At 39.0% G+C, this 15,729-nt stretch overlaps 1 protein-coding gene across 1 annotated transcript in view; it reads left to right on the top strand.

Annotated features, from left to right (window-relative positions):
• LOC121307496 (potassium channel subfamily T member 1-like) overlaps nucleotides 1–15,729 on the top strand; it is a 72,818-nt gene that overhangs the window by 24,560 nt on the left and 32,529 nt on the right. The window contains exons 2-6 of the mRNA XM_041239677.1: nucleotides 972–1,051; nucleotides 8,423–8,522; nucleotides 9,827–9,883; nucleotides 11,287–11,335; nucleotides 13,546–13,605. Coding sequence (XP_041095611.1) covers nucleotides 972–1,051; nucleotides 8,423–8,522; nucleotides 9,827–9,883; nucleotides 11,287–11,335; nucleotides 13,546–13,605 — 346 coding nt within the window. The remainder of the gene's footprint in view (nucleotides 1–971; nucleotides 1,052–8,422; nucleotides 8,523–9,826; nucleotides 9,884–11,286; nucleotides 11,336–13,545; nucleotides 13,606–15,729) is intronic.

Genomic DNA, 15,729 nt, shown 5'->3' on the forward strand with positions numbered 1-15,729 from the left:
TATTGTAGTTTAGTGTATTTCTATTTTGTATTTTGAATTAAGTTAATCATCTTATCAACCCCAGCCACCTGAACACAATGAACCCAGGCAGGTAGGGGAATTTAACCCCATCCCTGCCAATTTCTAAAGGGCAGAGCTGTGCTCTGCCACAATCATATATTATGCCAATTTGGATAATCACTGTTAAATCAGGCAGCCAAAACCCATTGACTGTCTGCACCACACATCCAAAGGATCTGAGTTTGTTCCTCATTGTTTAAAAACATTTCACACCTGATAAGAAACAGAGACACAACCGATGTTAATAACTAAGCTTGTGATACCTCTTGAAACCAAATATCTACCCAGGTGAATACAAATATCCAGCAATATTACAAATATGATCTGGAAACGTATAGTACATCATTTGATTTTTTTGGGGGCTTAACGTCATATTAAAACATTTACATCTATCTCATTATTTATTTTTTGTATTACCGGTTTTTGATGGGATATTAATGAGAGTATTACCAACACAAAAACAAAGACTAGACCATGCATGTTTAGTGTGGTGCAGAAATATCAATCAATACTCCAAACGCATCACAAATCTGAACAGGGTCCATTCCCAACTGAATTTAAGAGGATGTGCTGTATAGTTAGATTTCAGTGGAACCGATTTATCAAAGCCTTTACTCCATGCATATTGTTACACACTGTCAGTGTACAGTGAGAACGGGTTGAGGCACTTGTTAAATCTGTTGATTTTAGTAACCGAGTCAGCGGTTACTAACCAAGACGCTCCATGGATTCTTTTGGAATGACTGAGCCTTTTAAGAGCAGTCTAAATGAGATTGTGGGCTGATGGGGTCAATGAATGAGTCTGGAGTGGAGGGTCTGCTGTAACCCGTCATGAGGTTAGTCTTCAGAAAGGTGCGAATTTGAACGAATAACCAGGCATGTGACTGAATACTTTTTGTTGGTCTTTTCAGGGTGCAAGTTGAGTTTTACGTCAATGAAAATACCTTCAAGGAGAGGCTGAAGCTTTTCTTCATTAAAAACCAAAGATCAAGTGAGTACTGCATTGTGTTTGTCAGATTTTGTACTGTGCATTCATATTATCACCCTTACCACTTCCTTCACCATACCAGCGTATGACCCCGAAGGAACCCTAGCAGAGCCATTGGCAGATCACAGTGGCAGAAATGGCAACTTTTAAAGCTGCCAAGTCACATTAAAGTGCTTCTAAATGACTGCCTGTATGTTTTTACTACAGTGCAGTAAGTTAAGGAAATGATCATATTGGTATTACTTGGCAGCTACTTGGTAATTATAGTTGTTTGTGCGACTAATCATATACAGTAGTCATTATCAATTCAACGTATAGTGGCTCACTTAGTAAAGGCACTATCACGTGGAGTCTAAGGGTCAGGATCAGGATCAGGTGCTGCATTTTCAATGTTGGGATGATGCTTTCCTGGTTGCTCTTCAGTGACCCCTACTGGTTAGGTCAGTCTAGAAAAAACTAATTGCGTTTCATGTAACTCTCCCAGCTGTTTTAGAGAGAGTTTATTAGTCAATTCACATTTTTCAAAGCACTGTTCAACTGACTCTGTTTGCATAATTGAATTACTCTTATAACCGTTGATATGGTATTTACTGTAAACAATTACAACACAACCCTGGTACTTTTTAAAATATTGACTGGACTGTATTTTAAGTATTGTTGACGTGTTTTCTCCATTACAACCAGTCAGTAGAGAATTGCACACAAAATGACAGGTGACTAGGAGCTGTTTGTAAAATGAAGGTTTTTTCATTGCCTTTTCCCAATAGGACTGAAACACTCCAAAGAGGAAGTACGCTAAGCACTTCTATTATTGCCCATTTCTGGTAGGTGGCGGACATCAAACTCAATTTGTTAGCGATAACCGAGCCCTCCGCTTGTGAGATCTGGGGCAGCCTGATCTAATCCAATTCCAAAAAGGCAACTAAATGAATTCCAGCCATATTGTGTTCCAGAGTCTTCTGTTTGTGACGATTTTTGAGGAGAAAGGCAATAGCATCTGGTCTTGAATAAAATGGCTTACATAAGCACATTATATGCTTGGATAGTTGTTTTGTATGACCCACTGTCTGTATGTTGGATACTGGTTTTGAGTTTATTTTACAAAATGACTCTTTTCCATCTGGGTCCCCTCTGCAGTGACAGTCGCAACCCCCTTAATATGTACAATTCAAAATGACTGACTCAGGACTCACTGACTGAGCAGGTATAAAAATAGAGTCGGTCTGACCTTACTTTGTATGGTTACTCACAGCTTGAGAACCCGTGATCGAAACAGTATTGGATATAAATGCTTTCATGAATTGGTATCCAATATTAGTGCTAACTGGAGTCTTGTGAAACCAGTCGTGTAAGTGACAGCATCTAAGTACCACACAAACAATTTTGTCTCATGAGTTAAAATTGTTTTTGAATTTCGAAAGGTTATAAAAATGTCTGCAGTATTGCTGTCCCCTGCTGCTCCTCTATTCAGTGAACCAGCCTGGATGCATCATGATTGATAAGTCAGTACTGCTGCTTCTTTCCTCTCCCGCCGATCCCCTGTCACCTCTGTTGAGATCATTGCTCATCCAGCCAGTAGAGGGTAATGAATGTCTTAGATGAGCTCTGGGAGGAGGAATCTTCAGGGGTTAGCAAAGCATTATGCATGCAGGAAGCTACTATTCCCTGTACGCTAAATTAAAGAAGGGAAGATGCTGCCTCTGGGTTATGAAGAACCGCATGGTCTGCTGGTTGAGTCATACAGTCCAGGAATCAGCTTGCTTTGGCTTGCATGGGTTAGGGAGGCAATTTTGCAGGGACTTTTTTCCTTAGCGTGCTATATCGGCTCCTGCTATCCAGACACCCAGTGAGCGGACCCCTTCAGGGCTAATCCTTGTATTCCAGAGGCTGGTAGTTTGCCGAGCTCCACTGTAGAGCACCTGGGTGTTGGTCGTGGGATCGGAGATCACTTTCTGCACAAGGAAGCTTATGCTCTAGATTTGTCAGAAAGCACATTTTACAATTCTATAGTTGTTGCTAAAATGTAGTCACTCGAAAGTGAAGAGTATGTTGTTACATCCAGAAAGGTAATTAATTGCAATTATTATATTGCATAGGAAGTGGTTTCTAAGTCAGTTGTATTTTGCAAGAAGCCCTATTCAAAAGTATCCACAAAGGTTTATGGATATTTTCCTGCATATGTTCAGATTTGCCCATGTGTGTAAAAGTTCTCATTACATAAGTAGGGTGATTAGAAAGTCAGTTTACCTCACCGACGCTTGATTTGTAAAACTGACTTTCTAATCACCTAGAATAATACATTCCTGTAGAGATTAAAGAGAAACACAGTTGAAAAATCAGTTTAAAAAAAGCTAATCTAAAAAAAATATGTTTTCAATTTTGATTTAAAGTTGTCAACTGATGTACCATTTCTGATATGAGGTGGCTGTGCATTCCACAATCTGGGAGCACAGTGACTAAATGCTCTCTCTCTCTCTCTCTCTCTCTCTCTCTCTCTCTCTTGCTCTCTCTCTCTCACAAGATCATGAGAAGGTATATATGTGACTAGAAGCTCTTTTATATAATCTGGTGCCATACCTTTAAGTGCTTTATAAGTCAGAAGTAACATTTTAAAATCAAATATAAACTTCACTGAGAGCCCAGATCAATTTTTAGAGGTTGTGTTGCTTCTAGTTGCTGCTGAGAACCTAATAACAGAACCTTTACTGCAAAAAAAAAAAAAAAAACTGGAACATCCACTTCTTCACATCAGTAATGCATTCAGCGAAGGCTGATCCAGCCAGGGTATCATCAGGTATTACAGAGATGTAGAGTTGTGTGCCATCGGCATAGCAATGAAAGTTAACACCGTATTTACAGATGATCTCACCCAGCAGTAACGTGCACATAGAGAAAAGAATGGGTCCCAGCATAGAGCCTTGGGGAATGCCACAGGCAAGCCATGAAAATCCTGACACAGTCTCCTAATTAAACAAATTGCTGTCTGCTAGTGAGATATGTCTTGAACCATGGAAAACCGGAGAACAATGGAACCATGAACCAAGGAGAGCCTTCCGTGGAAATCTGATTCCTAATATTAATAATCTTACTTTTAAAGTAATTAAGAAATTCGTTCCATTTTTAAAGTTGAGGATTCATAATGAGGAGGAGCATCAGAGGACCGATTTACCAGCTTATCAATAATAGAAAAAAGTACCGTAATTATTTTTGTTTGTTTTGATAAGGGAGGAAAAATGTCTGCCCTTGGAGCAAGAGATGCTTAGTTGAACACTTATCATTACCTCCAGTGATTCTGTTTATTTTGACAGGCAAGAGGGAAAGGTCTAAATTTGCCACTAGTCTAAACTAAGATGTCCCTAGAGGAACTGCCAGCTTTAATATAAATATAAATACAGGATTCAAACCATCCACTGAAAAAGCAAATCAGCATCTTATTCTAGCTACATACAGGCCTGGGGTTTCTGTTCCAGATAGTGAGTTCAGGTTTATCTGGGGGACAGGCATCCTGCTGGAGAGGAAGCACTCCACCTGCTGGTCCAACACAGTATGACATGCAAAGTGCTGCCAAGTTCTTTTACCACAGAACAGTGCATTCAGTGGAGGAATCTTTTGATTAAACTTTAAGATTAAACATTTACACATATTTGGAATTTTGGTAACCACGTTGATAACCCATTAGAAAGAAGAACTCCAGTAAAATATATGACCACTATATTATTGTGTAAACAACTACATGTAACTAACCTTACTGTGTATAGTTAGTTCTGTAAAAACACAGACCAGTCTAGATTTCACATGTATGCAGTATTTCTGCTAATATTTAAACATTTAGACTCAATTCTAAACAGTTTCCGTTTGGATAACATTAATAGCACCTCTCATGGGGGACTGCCAATGTCTTCTCAAGCTTGTGCTAAAGGCTTGTGTATGCTTTCTCTCTGGCTGTCAGTTCAGTCCGAGGAGACAAGGAAGTGGGGTCCCAAAGCTCTTACTCTCAGTGTGCATGAGTCCAGAGGGGGGAGCAAGGCATGGACCTCCATTGGCTACCGTTTATCTCAAAATAAGCAGCATCCCTGGGAGATACATGAGTGAAGAGTTGCTGTGGAGCCCCAGGTGATCCCTAGGATACTTTGTCTAATAACCCACATTATAAGAAGGCATAAGAAAATCAACTGCTCTGTGACTACGTAAAAGACCCCTAATAATCGCTGGCAATTGCCTATGGAAAGGGTTATTTTGCAGTCAATAAAGTATTATGCCCCATGGGTTATAGCGGACACTGTTAATCCACATGCTGTGAATGTAGGTCATGGTACAGTATGGGCACTGCTTGTCGAGTTGTGTGCTTGTGCATTGGCAGTAGAATTCTGTTCACAGGGTTCCTGTAGGCCACAGCTGACCTTTTTTTCACAGCACTGCCCCATGTATATCCTTGGTGGAGGATACAGTAACTGTATATATGTTCCTTACATACAAAAATAATACTTTTCCCCCTCCATGATGCTGTGGAAAAATAGATAAGGGCAGGTTCTAGGAGAGCTGATTTCATTGTTATGAAAAGTTAATATATTGGTAATGTACTTAGCCTCACAGTACCGACACCTGATTGGATGAGATATTGAATCTTGACAACAGTTCAAACTTGTGTTAGCCACAGCTTGCTCTGTGCCAGTACCAAATTTCAGCACATGCGGCTGTTTCCCAAAAGCCTTTATCCCAGTCTTGATGTTGTAAATTAATAGTAGGGGAAAACATGTTGCATCTTATTTTTAAGAGTGTACAGGGTAGAGTGTGAAAGACCAGGATAACGTGGTTGTCTCCCAAGAATTTTAAGCTGTCACAATTTCAAGTCCTTGCTTGATAACAAAACTAAATGTCTTTTTCATTAATCAACACTGAAAAAAATAATGAAGGAAAAACAGGGGACTTGGTAGGGAGTGTCTGTTGTGTGGACAGAGTTCCATCTAGTGGTAAGATGTTGGTATGAAATTGATTGAGAGAAGGAAAGAAGATTGACAAGGACTTGAAAGCTTGTGGAAATGCATTCGGCTTTTACAGCCATTGTATTTATTTCCTTTTTATACTGTAAACGGTTGAACTAAAAATACCCGTGGATATTTTTTAAACCGTCCTAGAATCGGAGAAGTTCTGAAGGACACATTTATATTACATTATTTAAAAATGGCCCACTTATAAACGTATTTTTAATGAATACATTTAGTTTGATGTGCTTTTTATCTGGGGCAAAACACAAGAGAGCTTTACCAATGAAGCTTAAAAGGAAAAAGAGAAACTAAGGAGATTTGAGTATGCAAGCCTTTGCTAGTGTAATTAGTATATATTTTGATATGTTGTGTGTGTGTGTGTGTATGTATGTGTAATATATATATATATATTTTTTGCAGGTAAGCAATAAATAACCCACAACAGGGTGCACGGAAAGACATCCCCATGCCTGGGTGTGTTATGAAGCACGAGGCCAAATATCTATGTGGTCTGATGCCCTTCACTGCAACCCTAGCCACGCATAAGCCAATTCTTACTGCATGGCCATGTGATCTTGTTCAACCAATCACAGCGTTTAATTTATCCAAGCCGTAATTGCACTTACCATTACAAAGGTGCAAGTGTTAAAAGAAACAACACTGTTACCGTTCACCGTCTACTCTACAGTTTTGAAATAAAATAAACATTACAGAAAAGGTATTTTGACTGTGGCCAATATCATTTACATCATGCTGCTTATGAAAGGAATAGATCAAAAATGGTAACAGCTTTGGCCAATGATACACATCTAGGTTTGAACATTCACACAGGAGTGCTAACTAAAGGATAAGTAACTTCAACACAATGATGCTGCAAAGAAAATCTGATTTGGAGAAACTGTTCCCAAGATAAAGCCTCCAATAGCTCATCCAATCAGGTATCATGCACACTATCTTCACCTTTATGTTCTCTAATGTTGGATTTTGTTAATTTGTCAGTCAGCACAAGAGGAGGCTAACTCAATGGCACAGCACAGACTGCACAGTGAGGCTGATTTGAATTTAGCTGGCTTCAAAACTGTTGGCCACTGAATGAAAATTGACATCAATGTGGGAGTTGCCTCTTTAGTTTTATGTTGGCTCTTTTTGAGTACTTCCTTATTTCAAGGAAATCACATTATTTGGTGACCTGTCAGTATGCTGTTCCCTATGGAAATAGTATGAAAAAGGAGTTGAAAGATGGTGATTTCCTTGGCACAGAGAAAAACATTTGTAGAATTTAAAAAAGATAAAGAGAGAGAGAAAAAAGAAAAGGACATTTGAAAAATGTAATTCTGTTCTCTACCTGGTTGATAAGAGCAGGTGACATTGCATTGGCTGTGTTGAGTACAGGTTTTACTCTTTAAAAAAAACAGGACTTGGACTAGATTCTATTAGGTCTTGTTAGAGGATGAGTGCACACAGTATGCTATCTTCAGTTGGGTGCATACAGTACATGAGTGTAATCTAGTTTTAATACCAGGAGCTGTGGTAGAAATTTGAAAATAGCATCCATCTATGATCAGTAATAAGCAGCTTTGATGCCTTGAGGTTTGATCTATTTTGTTCACCCTAGGCAGCAACAACACACAAACAAGTGAACAATTATTTGTGCTGCAGCAAAGATAATATTAATGAAACTCAAATGTCTTTAATAAAAGTAAATGAAAGCCCAGAATGCAAAGGCAGTCGTTTGTTAATGAGTTATAAGTAGGAATCAATGGTGCTGTTCATTACGAATGCTTCACTGACCTCCTTGTACTGGCCGCGGAAACTGGAGCCAGATTGTTTGCTTTTTAACATCTTCTGGTTGTATTCCTTCTCTTTTCTTATATTTAACTCACTAAGTACCAAGCTAGATTTTCTTTGAAAAATTCAGAACACCATTTGATACATTCTAAATCAACATTTCTTCACAGAAAAATATTAAATCCTTTGTCCTATTCTGAGGACAGTCAAGTTAGACGTGCCCGTAATCAGAGCAGTGAAATTTCTTGTTGGCTCAACACATAGAAAATTGAGTTTTATCATCGCTCTGGGTAGGAGGACACAAAGAAATGTATCATGCTTAGGCTTCAGTTTCTTATTTTATGTTGAGGAGTCATAAAAGAATCTGAAGGGCTATATTTGCAAAATTGACAGTTACATTTACACTTATTACACTTACAGTTAACAAAATGAGAGTAAATTATCATAACAATATAGTTAAAGAGAACTTTTAAATAACAGGTAAAAATGCTCCAGAAAATTACAACGTAGCCTGTCCTAAAATGAGAACAATGGCACCTAATGGGTTAAGCCGATGTTGATTTGTCATGTTTTGAACACGGCATTTCTGTTTTTCTTTCAGGTTTAAGAATCCGACTCTTCAACTTCTCTCTCAAGCTGCTGTCCTGCCTCTTGTACATTGTACGGGTTTTACTGGACGATCCAACAGAGGGCATTGGATGGTGAGTTCATTAAATCCAGCAAACTATTGCCATGTCTCAGTAACATCATGATGACTCCCACTGACTAGCACTCAACACGTCCAGGACAAGAACACAGTTCAGACAATTACTGGTAGCCCATCACTGTATCTCCTATAATGCAATCTAACCTGTACCATGCATGCACAATATTGGCAAGGCACAAAAGGAGAACATTATATACATAGAAGACTCTCTGTAGCGATTAATGGAATACTGTGGTTACCCACAATTGAGTCCAGTGAAACCCCAAAGACAGCAAGGGAGTTGTTTACATCTTCACGAGTGAAATAAACCCAGAACTTCATGGACATTAATCAATATGTAATCTGAATTCAAATCTTTGAATCTGGAGAATTACTGTTTTTAGGTCAAACTCTTAATCTGTGTAGCGTGATTTGGGACAGTAAAATTCAGTCAGTTATTCCAATGAAAAACAAACAAAACACTCCATAGCCTTGAAAATGAAAAGGCGATTATTTCACTAGATGGTACAAAAGAGTGTCTTCTGAATGTGTAGCCAAAGCTATGAACACATTTTTTTCCCATTCTTAAGCTTTCACATTGACCTCTACAACACTATGGATCATGTCATGTGTTACTGGTACCAGGGCCCTGTTGCACAAGAAGCACAGTGTTGTGGCAGGATACATGAGACAAAAGGGATGCTATTTAAGCTTTATTATAACCTATGTAATGGATTGTTTTAGTATGAATAAACACATGTGCAATGATGAGAGATCAATAACACAGAGCAGGATTCATCACAGTGAGGTAAATGATGTGCAGGCCCCACAGTGCGGGTAGAATAATCGCTTTGATCATCGTCATACCAAGCATCTGGACATCCAAGCAGTGAACAGTGTTCCTGCCGACGTGGCAGCAGAATTATAATACCCAGTGAATCTGGTTTTCATGAATAGTCAAATAAATTCACAGGTGGCAGGTTAACACCAAACATAATAATACTCTGAATGCCAACTGTGCTTTGACGTCTTATCAGGAACATTCTTGTTTTTATAAAAGGAAGTAAATGGTCCAAATGATTATGTTTTGATGAATACTTTTCATATTGGGTACTATCGTATGGAGATCAAAAGCTGTCTCTTGTGTATAAAGAAGATTATTTCCACATGCTCCTCTCAAACATGCACAGAAAGACCAATCTTGGTTGCTATAGAGACCGAACCTGAAAGAAGAGCTCGGTCCCTGTGGGGTTATAAATACTGTTTACATTTTACCTGCCTATTAATAAAGCTTCCTGTTTTCATTGATTTCTTCCCTAGCTGGGGGTGCCCTAAACAGAATTACACCGCTCACGCAAACGTAACAGAAATCAGATGGTAAGACTTTTTCTACGTACTGTAAAGAAGCTGTGTGCATGTGCTGCAGTATGAACACTGAAGACTGACTTGTAGTCTCTCAAGCAACAGTAGAGCAATGCTCTTGATAATGTTCAGTAGAACAATGCTCTATTTGAGTCAACTCCAGTTGGCTATCCACTCTCCTGTCGCCATATTGTACAGTGTTAACAGATTGTTGTTCATAACCCGACTCACAGAGATAAACTTGGTAAGAGTACGAAATGTCGCCGTTCTTTTAACTACTGTATTTTTCTTCATGTTTTTTAGATTCACTTTGTTTATCATGTTATGCTTCAGTCATCACATCTTGCTGACTTTTTAAAAATGCACCCAGCAGGTCTCACTAAAGCTCTGAAACATGTCTTCTCTCTAAACTCAGTTGGTACACCAGTGTTACCAATCCCCTGCAATTCTGCCTCCAGTGGATACATCAATAAGAAATAATACATACTGTGGAGAAGGTGTGGAATTTCTTACATCCACCAGGTAGCAGAGTGTTGCAGGGAGACAGCTTATTGAAACTCAATCTCTCCAACTAGCTCTGCTGGTGGAAGTTCCCCAAAGACCGTACAAAGCAAAGGATGTTTTAAATCTGACTGTAGAAAATAAAATGAACATGAAGGCTGTGAATACAGTATACTCTCAGGGATGGTTTTGGAGGTTGGTGAATTAATTGTGTGTGTAATGCCCAGGTGCAGATTGGATTGTAGATTATAAAATGCAGATTGAACCAGTAGCTGCAGTTCGATACTGGAACGAGCTTTTGAATTTTCATGGGGCAAATGGAAATTTGACACACATCTTTAAGGACTAGCAAACATCCCAGAAAGAGGTTTCCTCTTAAAGCATGCTCATGTAGTATTTCAAAGTAGTTTTAAAGTAACGTTTCAAATACACCTAGAATGGAAGCAGCCGTTGAGTTTCTTCAGTCTGTGTGATACATCTGAATCTCGTCCAGGGCTAAGTGTAATCAAAGGGTACTCCTGCAGTCTGTAATGCACTGTATAGATGATGCATTGAAGTAATCAGGTAATTTCATTAGAAAGTGAGTTGCCGTTGTGAGCACAGATAGACCACAGCGCTTGCCACAGAATGGCTAGGTAATGGCTGTGCCTGCAATATCTCTTGATTTCTTGCTACACCATCAGTAGTGCATCACTGGAGCCGCAGGGCTTTAACGTGTTTATTTAGTAATGTGTCATCCACCTCTTTTTCGATGATATTTCTTGGTTTTGTTCTTTTTTTGTCAGATCTCTGTTCCAACGCCACCTTCTCTCTGAACACTACTGTATACCTGGTGAGCTCCTAGTCTGGGTTCACAGCTAGCTTGATAAACTGCTCCTGTTTGTGAATGACCATCTTGTTGTTTGCTTTTATTGTAGGGCTCCCATTCTTTGGGTGGACAGAAGACTAGCAGTATGGGCTATTCAGGTGGGTTCATGGGTTTAATAAAAAAAATAAAAAGTACCAAATTACAAAAACTATAACGATAATTAGTGGCAATTATTCAGTGCTTGAACTGAGTTAAAATGTCAGGGTTTGTTAATGTTGATCACTGTTAGTCTTGGTCATTTTTAAAAGCTACTTTAACAATAGCGGCACCATAATTAAAATGTAAGTGTGGTGTTTGAAATGTCATTCTCTCTTTATTTGTAATTATATACAGTACTTAAATCCTTCTAGAAATATATGTCATCCATAATTGACAAGGAGTTAAAAAGCTGATCTTGACAACGTGCTTTGGTTTAGAAGTGACTCAGATAAGTCAGTGTAATGTTCCCTCAGAGCAACAGATGAAATGAGAAGGCTTTTTCAGTGCAGTGTTTCTTTGTGGCAGGAGAGGACTGTCCTCTCAGATTAAAAAATAAAAAATGTAAGAGGTAAATGAATCACTCACAGTGCCAGGAGGGATATCTTCCCAAGGGAAGCAGAAATATGGTAATTGCTTTCATAAAATCTTACATTATTAAGTGTCCTTTGAAATACAGTTTTTGTTAAATGGTTGTGTGTGTGTGTGTGTGTGTATATATATATATATATGCATCTGAGTTTGATAAAGTCATCTCATAAGTGCAGTACCCCTTGAAGTACTTGAAAAATAGATGGTGAGTAAGTAGATTCAAGAAAATGCACAGAGTCCTTTTCTTCAATCAGTTGCCAGGTTTATTGAAATATGCAGGGAGTCTGGTCCCAGGTACAGGACAAACAACACTCAACATTACAATGTTTGCATGACATTAAATACCCTTCTGTATAGATGGTCCACCTCCCCTTTCTCTGACACTTAACCAATGGTCAAGGTAATTTAATTTATTGTGTGAGTGTTAATGTGTGTATGTCTGTGTGTGTAGTCTAGTGTGACAACCTCTGAACTCAGTGCATTCTTCACACTCCTGGAGACAAAAGGTCCATACATCTGCCTTTTGTTATCTCCTTGCGACCCCCATTGATGCCAGTGGGATTATCTCTTTTGATCTCTCTGAAGTCTAGAGCCTGTTCCCTTCTAGTCCACAGCATTGTTATCTCATTAGCTTGCAGTCATTGTTGGGCAGTTTGTAGACGCATCGTCTCTATCAGTGGTTAGCAGTACATGCAATTTGAACCAAACAGTCTGCTATCTGCAATATTAGTCTCTTTTCAGAAAAGAACACCAGTATAGCTCTGCTAGTCCACATGCGTAGCAAACCCCTAATCAATTCTCAATCCATGTTTTCCAACACCCCTAAATGTATCCATTCTGTGACAGTGACAGCACTGATATCACTTTGAATGTGGTATCTGTCTTCGCAGTCTCCGTTGCAGAAACTAATTTCTCAGGTTAAATTTATGAACATATATCTCACCCTGCTATTCTGCATTGGTAATAAATAGATAGCCTTTTAAGATGCCACTGTACTATTTAAGGAAGCTTCCTTATTTAAATTGTTTGCATACATTTGAAGAGCGGACCATTTGCAGTTCCGGGTTATTAAGATATTTAGCAAGTGCTGAGTTAGTTAGGTAATCCTCTTCGTGCTGGGCGACACACCTCTGCTGGTCCTGAGCGATTTTCTCAACTGTGCCCCACATCAAGTTTTCTGTTGTCAGTTTGATCTCGACAGGTCTGCTCCATATTGTTCTCGGTCTTCCTGATTTCCTTCATCCCTTTGGTGTCCATCTCAATGCTGTCTTGGCAATGCCATTGGCATTTCTTCTCAGTATGTGGCCAAAGCCATCTGCATCCCTTGATGATGGTTTTGATACATTCTGCGTTGGCCCTTCTATAGAGTTCTATACTGGCAGTCTTAATGGGCCAGCAGATATGCAGGATTCACCAGAGACATGTATTGTAGTTTTTTAATGTCATAGTCCATTATTCTCCAGCTCTGAGGCACATAGTAGCACAGACAGGACCCAGCTGCAGTATAATTTGAGCTTGGTGAATCTGCTGTGTTGATTTCCAGATGGGTCTCAGTTGGGTGAAGGTAGCTCTGGCTTTCCCCAGTCTAGATTTAATGTCCAGCTCTGTTCCACCTCCATGAGTGATTATGCTTCACAGGTATGTGAAGGAGTCGCTGCTGTCCAGCTCTTTTGAGGTTCTGAGTGAAGTAAGAATATTTAGACACGGTGCTGTGCTTGAACAATGTATTTTTTCATTTTAGGTTATCGTGGCCTTAATAAGTTTCTTGGAGGCGATGCTTCTTGCATATCTGAGCTACAAGGTAAGGTGCTCTGCTCCTTTTCTGTCTTTCAGGGTTATCTTTCTGATGTGCTTATACCAAGTATTGACCGCATTGGCCAGCGCTGTGTGATGATTTTTTTTTTATTAGACACTAAAAAATACCACATGCTATGCAGTTCCTGAAGAGAATGCCTGGGTTACTGTCTGAAATATTCTTCATGGGCAATGACGTTAACTTGAAACATATACATTTTCTTAGTGCTTAAAGTGAAAGTCTGATTCAGCAGTCATTAACAACACCTCTAAATTTAAAGTACATTGAGCTAGCAAAACAATTTCGGTACATCTTAGCTAACACAGTATGTATTGACATCACTTAGTAGGTCTCATCTTTCCATGCATGAAGGAGGCACATATCCTGGCAACAACCAAGGACAGCTGCAGTATGAAGCTCAGTCTAATATATCTAGTGCTGTGTGAGTCAGTCTGACCAACCTTACACAGGCTGTGTGTATTGTGTATTCATACAGAAATAATGCTTTCACCTTGATATTCAGTTTTTATGCCCTGTGCAGTGTTTTGTCCATGCGTCTGTCTGTCTGTCTGTCTGTCTGTCTGTCACACTTACATTCTGAATATATCTGAAGAACTGCTGATCCACTTATCATGAAGCATGGTATTAACATTATTTAGCGTAAGGTATTGAGACGATCAGATTTTGGGGGTATAGGGGGTGTCTATCCGTTCATCTGCCCATCTGTATGTTTTAATTTTATTTTTATTGGAAATTAAGTAACTTTTAGTTTAAAGCTAAATAAAATACTAAAACAAGTAATTCCTTGTCAAACGAACACAGTTACTATTGTAATTGGGTCATTCAATACCAGTTTGATTATATAAAAAAAGGGAGAGAATAGTTAATCCAAATAGGATACCACATCAAAACTTCCATTGCAAATCATTCTGTTTTCTTACAGTGTTAAGAACTTGAATCAGTACAGATGCCACTAAAGCTCTTGATAGTCTGGTTACGTTTATTTAACCATTAACAGGGATCCATGAAAGCTTTGGGTCTTTTGAAATGAGTTTGTCTTTCAGAAAGGTATATGTAGGTACACTTCTGTTGGACCTATTAGTCAAGCTTTAACAAGAGCTGAATATCAAGGTGAAAGCATTATTTCTGTATGAATACACAATACACAAAGCCTGTGTAAGGTTAGGTAAGACTGACTCACACAGCACTCCATGTATCAGCCTGAGCTTCATACTGCAGCTGTCCTTGGTTGTTGCCACGATATGTGCCTCCTTCATGCATGAAAAGGTGAGACCTACACAGTGATTTCAATACACAGTGTTAGCGAAGATGTAATTAAATTGTTTTACTAGCTCAATGTACTTTATTAAAAACGAATTATGTGTATTATATATAAACCTGTGTCAGTGTTTAACTTATATGCACCTGTGTCTTAATCAAGTTTACAAAGATAGTCTCTTTTACATGTTGTGCTCTATTGTAGAATATACAGGATTTCTAACTATAAATATATTCTGAAAAAGGAAGGAAATTCTTTGCAAAAAAAAACTTTGTTAATGTATCAGTTAGGGTTGATATTAAAATGACAAAAGCAGGGAAATGCGATGTTAGGGTTTTTAATCTTACAAGTAGTGGAAGGGGCAGGGTAACACAAGCAACCTCAGACATCCATCATCAGTTAAGAGAACAGCATGCAACTCTCTGCAGATAACACAAGAGACATCAATCATGGTCCACTAGGTGTACAAAGCCTACCTCCATGCCAGTGTGTTGATACAGTTACTATATTTTAATTCAGAACGATATGATTCTGAAAATATCACTTGCCAAAAAAGCTGACTGGACACGTGGACTGTAATACAGTACATACTTTGAAATCCGATATGTATTGTAGCAGTATGTAAAATTCTCCATTAACGACCCAACAGCAAAATGAAATCAAAATGTTACACAAGCACAGAACTGCTTAAAACTTAAACACGGGCGCTCCCGAGTGGTGCATCCTGTAAAGGCGCTCCGCGTGGAGCACAGGGTGCGCCCTACAGCCTGGACAGCCAGTTGAAGTCCAGGCTATTCCACTGCCGACCGTGGACGGGAGCTCCCAGGGAGCGGCGCGAAATTGGCCGAACG

This window comes from Polyodon spathula, chromosome 56 (genome assembly GCF_017654505.1).
Source record: "Polyodon spathula isolate WHYD16114869_AA chromosome 56, ASM1765450v1, whole genome shotgun sequence".
In the NCBI taxonomy this organism is placed as follows: domain Eukaryota; kingdom Metazoa; phylum Chordata; class Actinopteri; order Acipenseriformes; family Polyodontidae; genus Polyodon; species Polyodon spathula.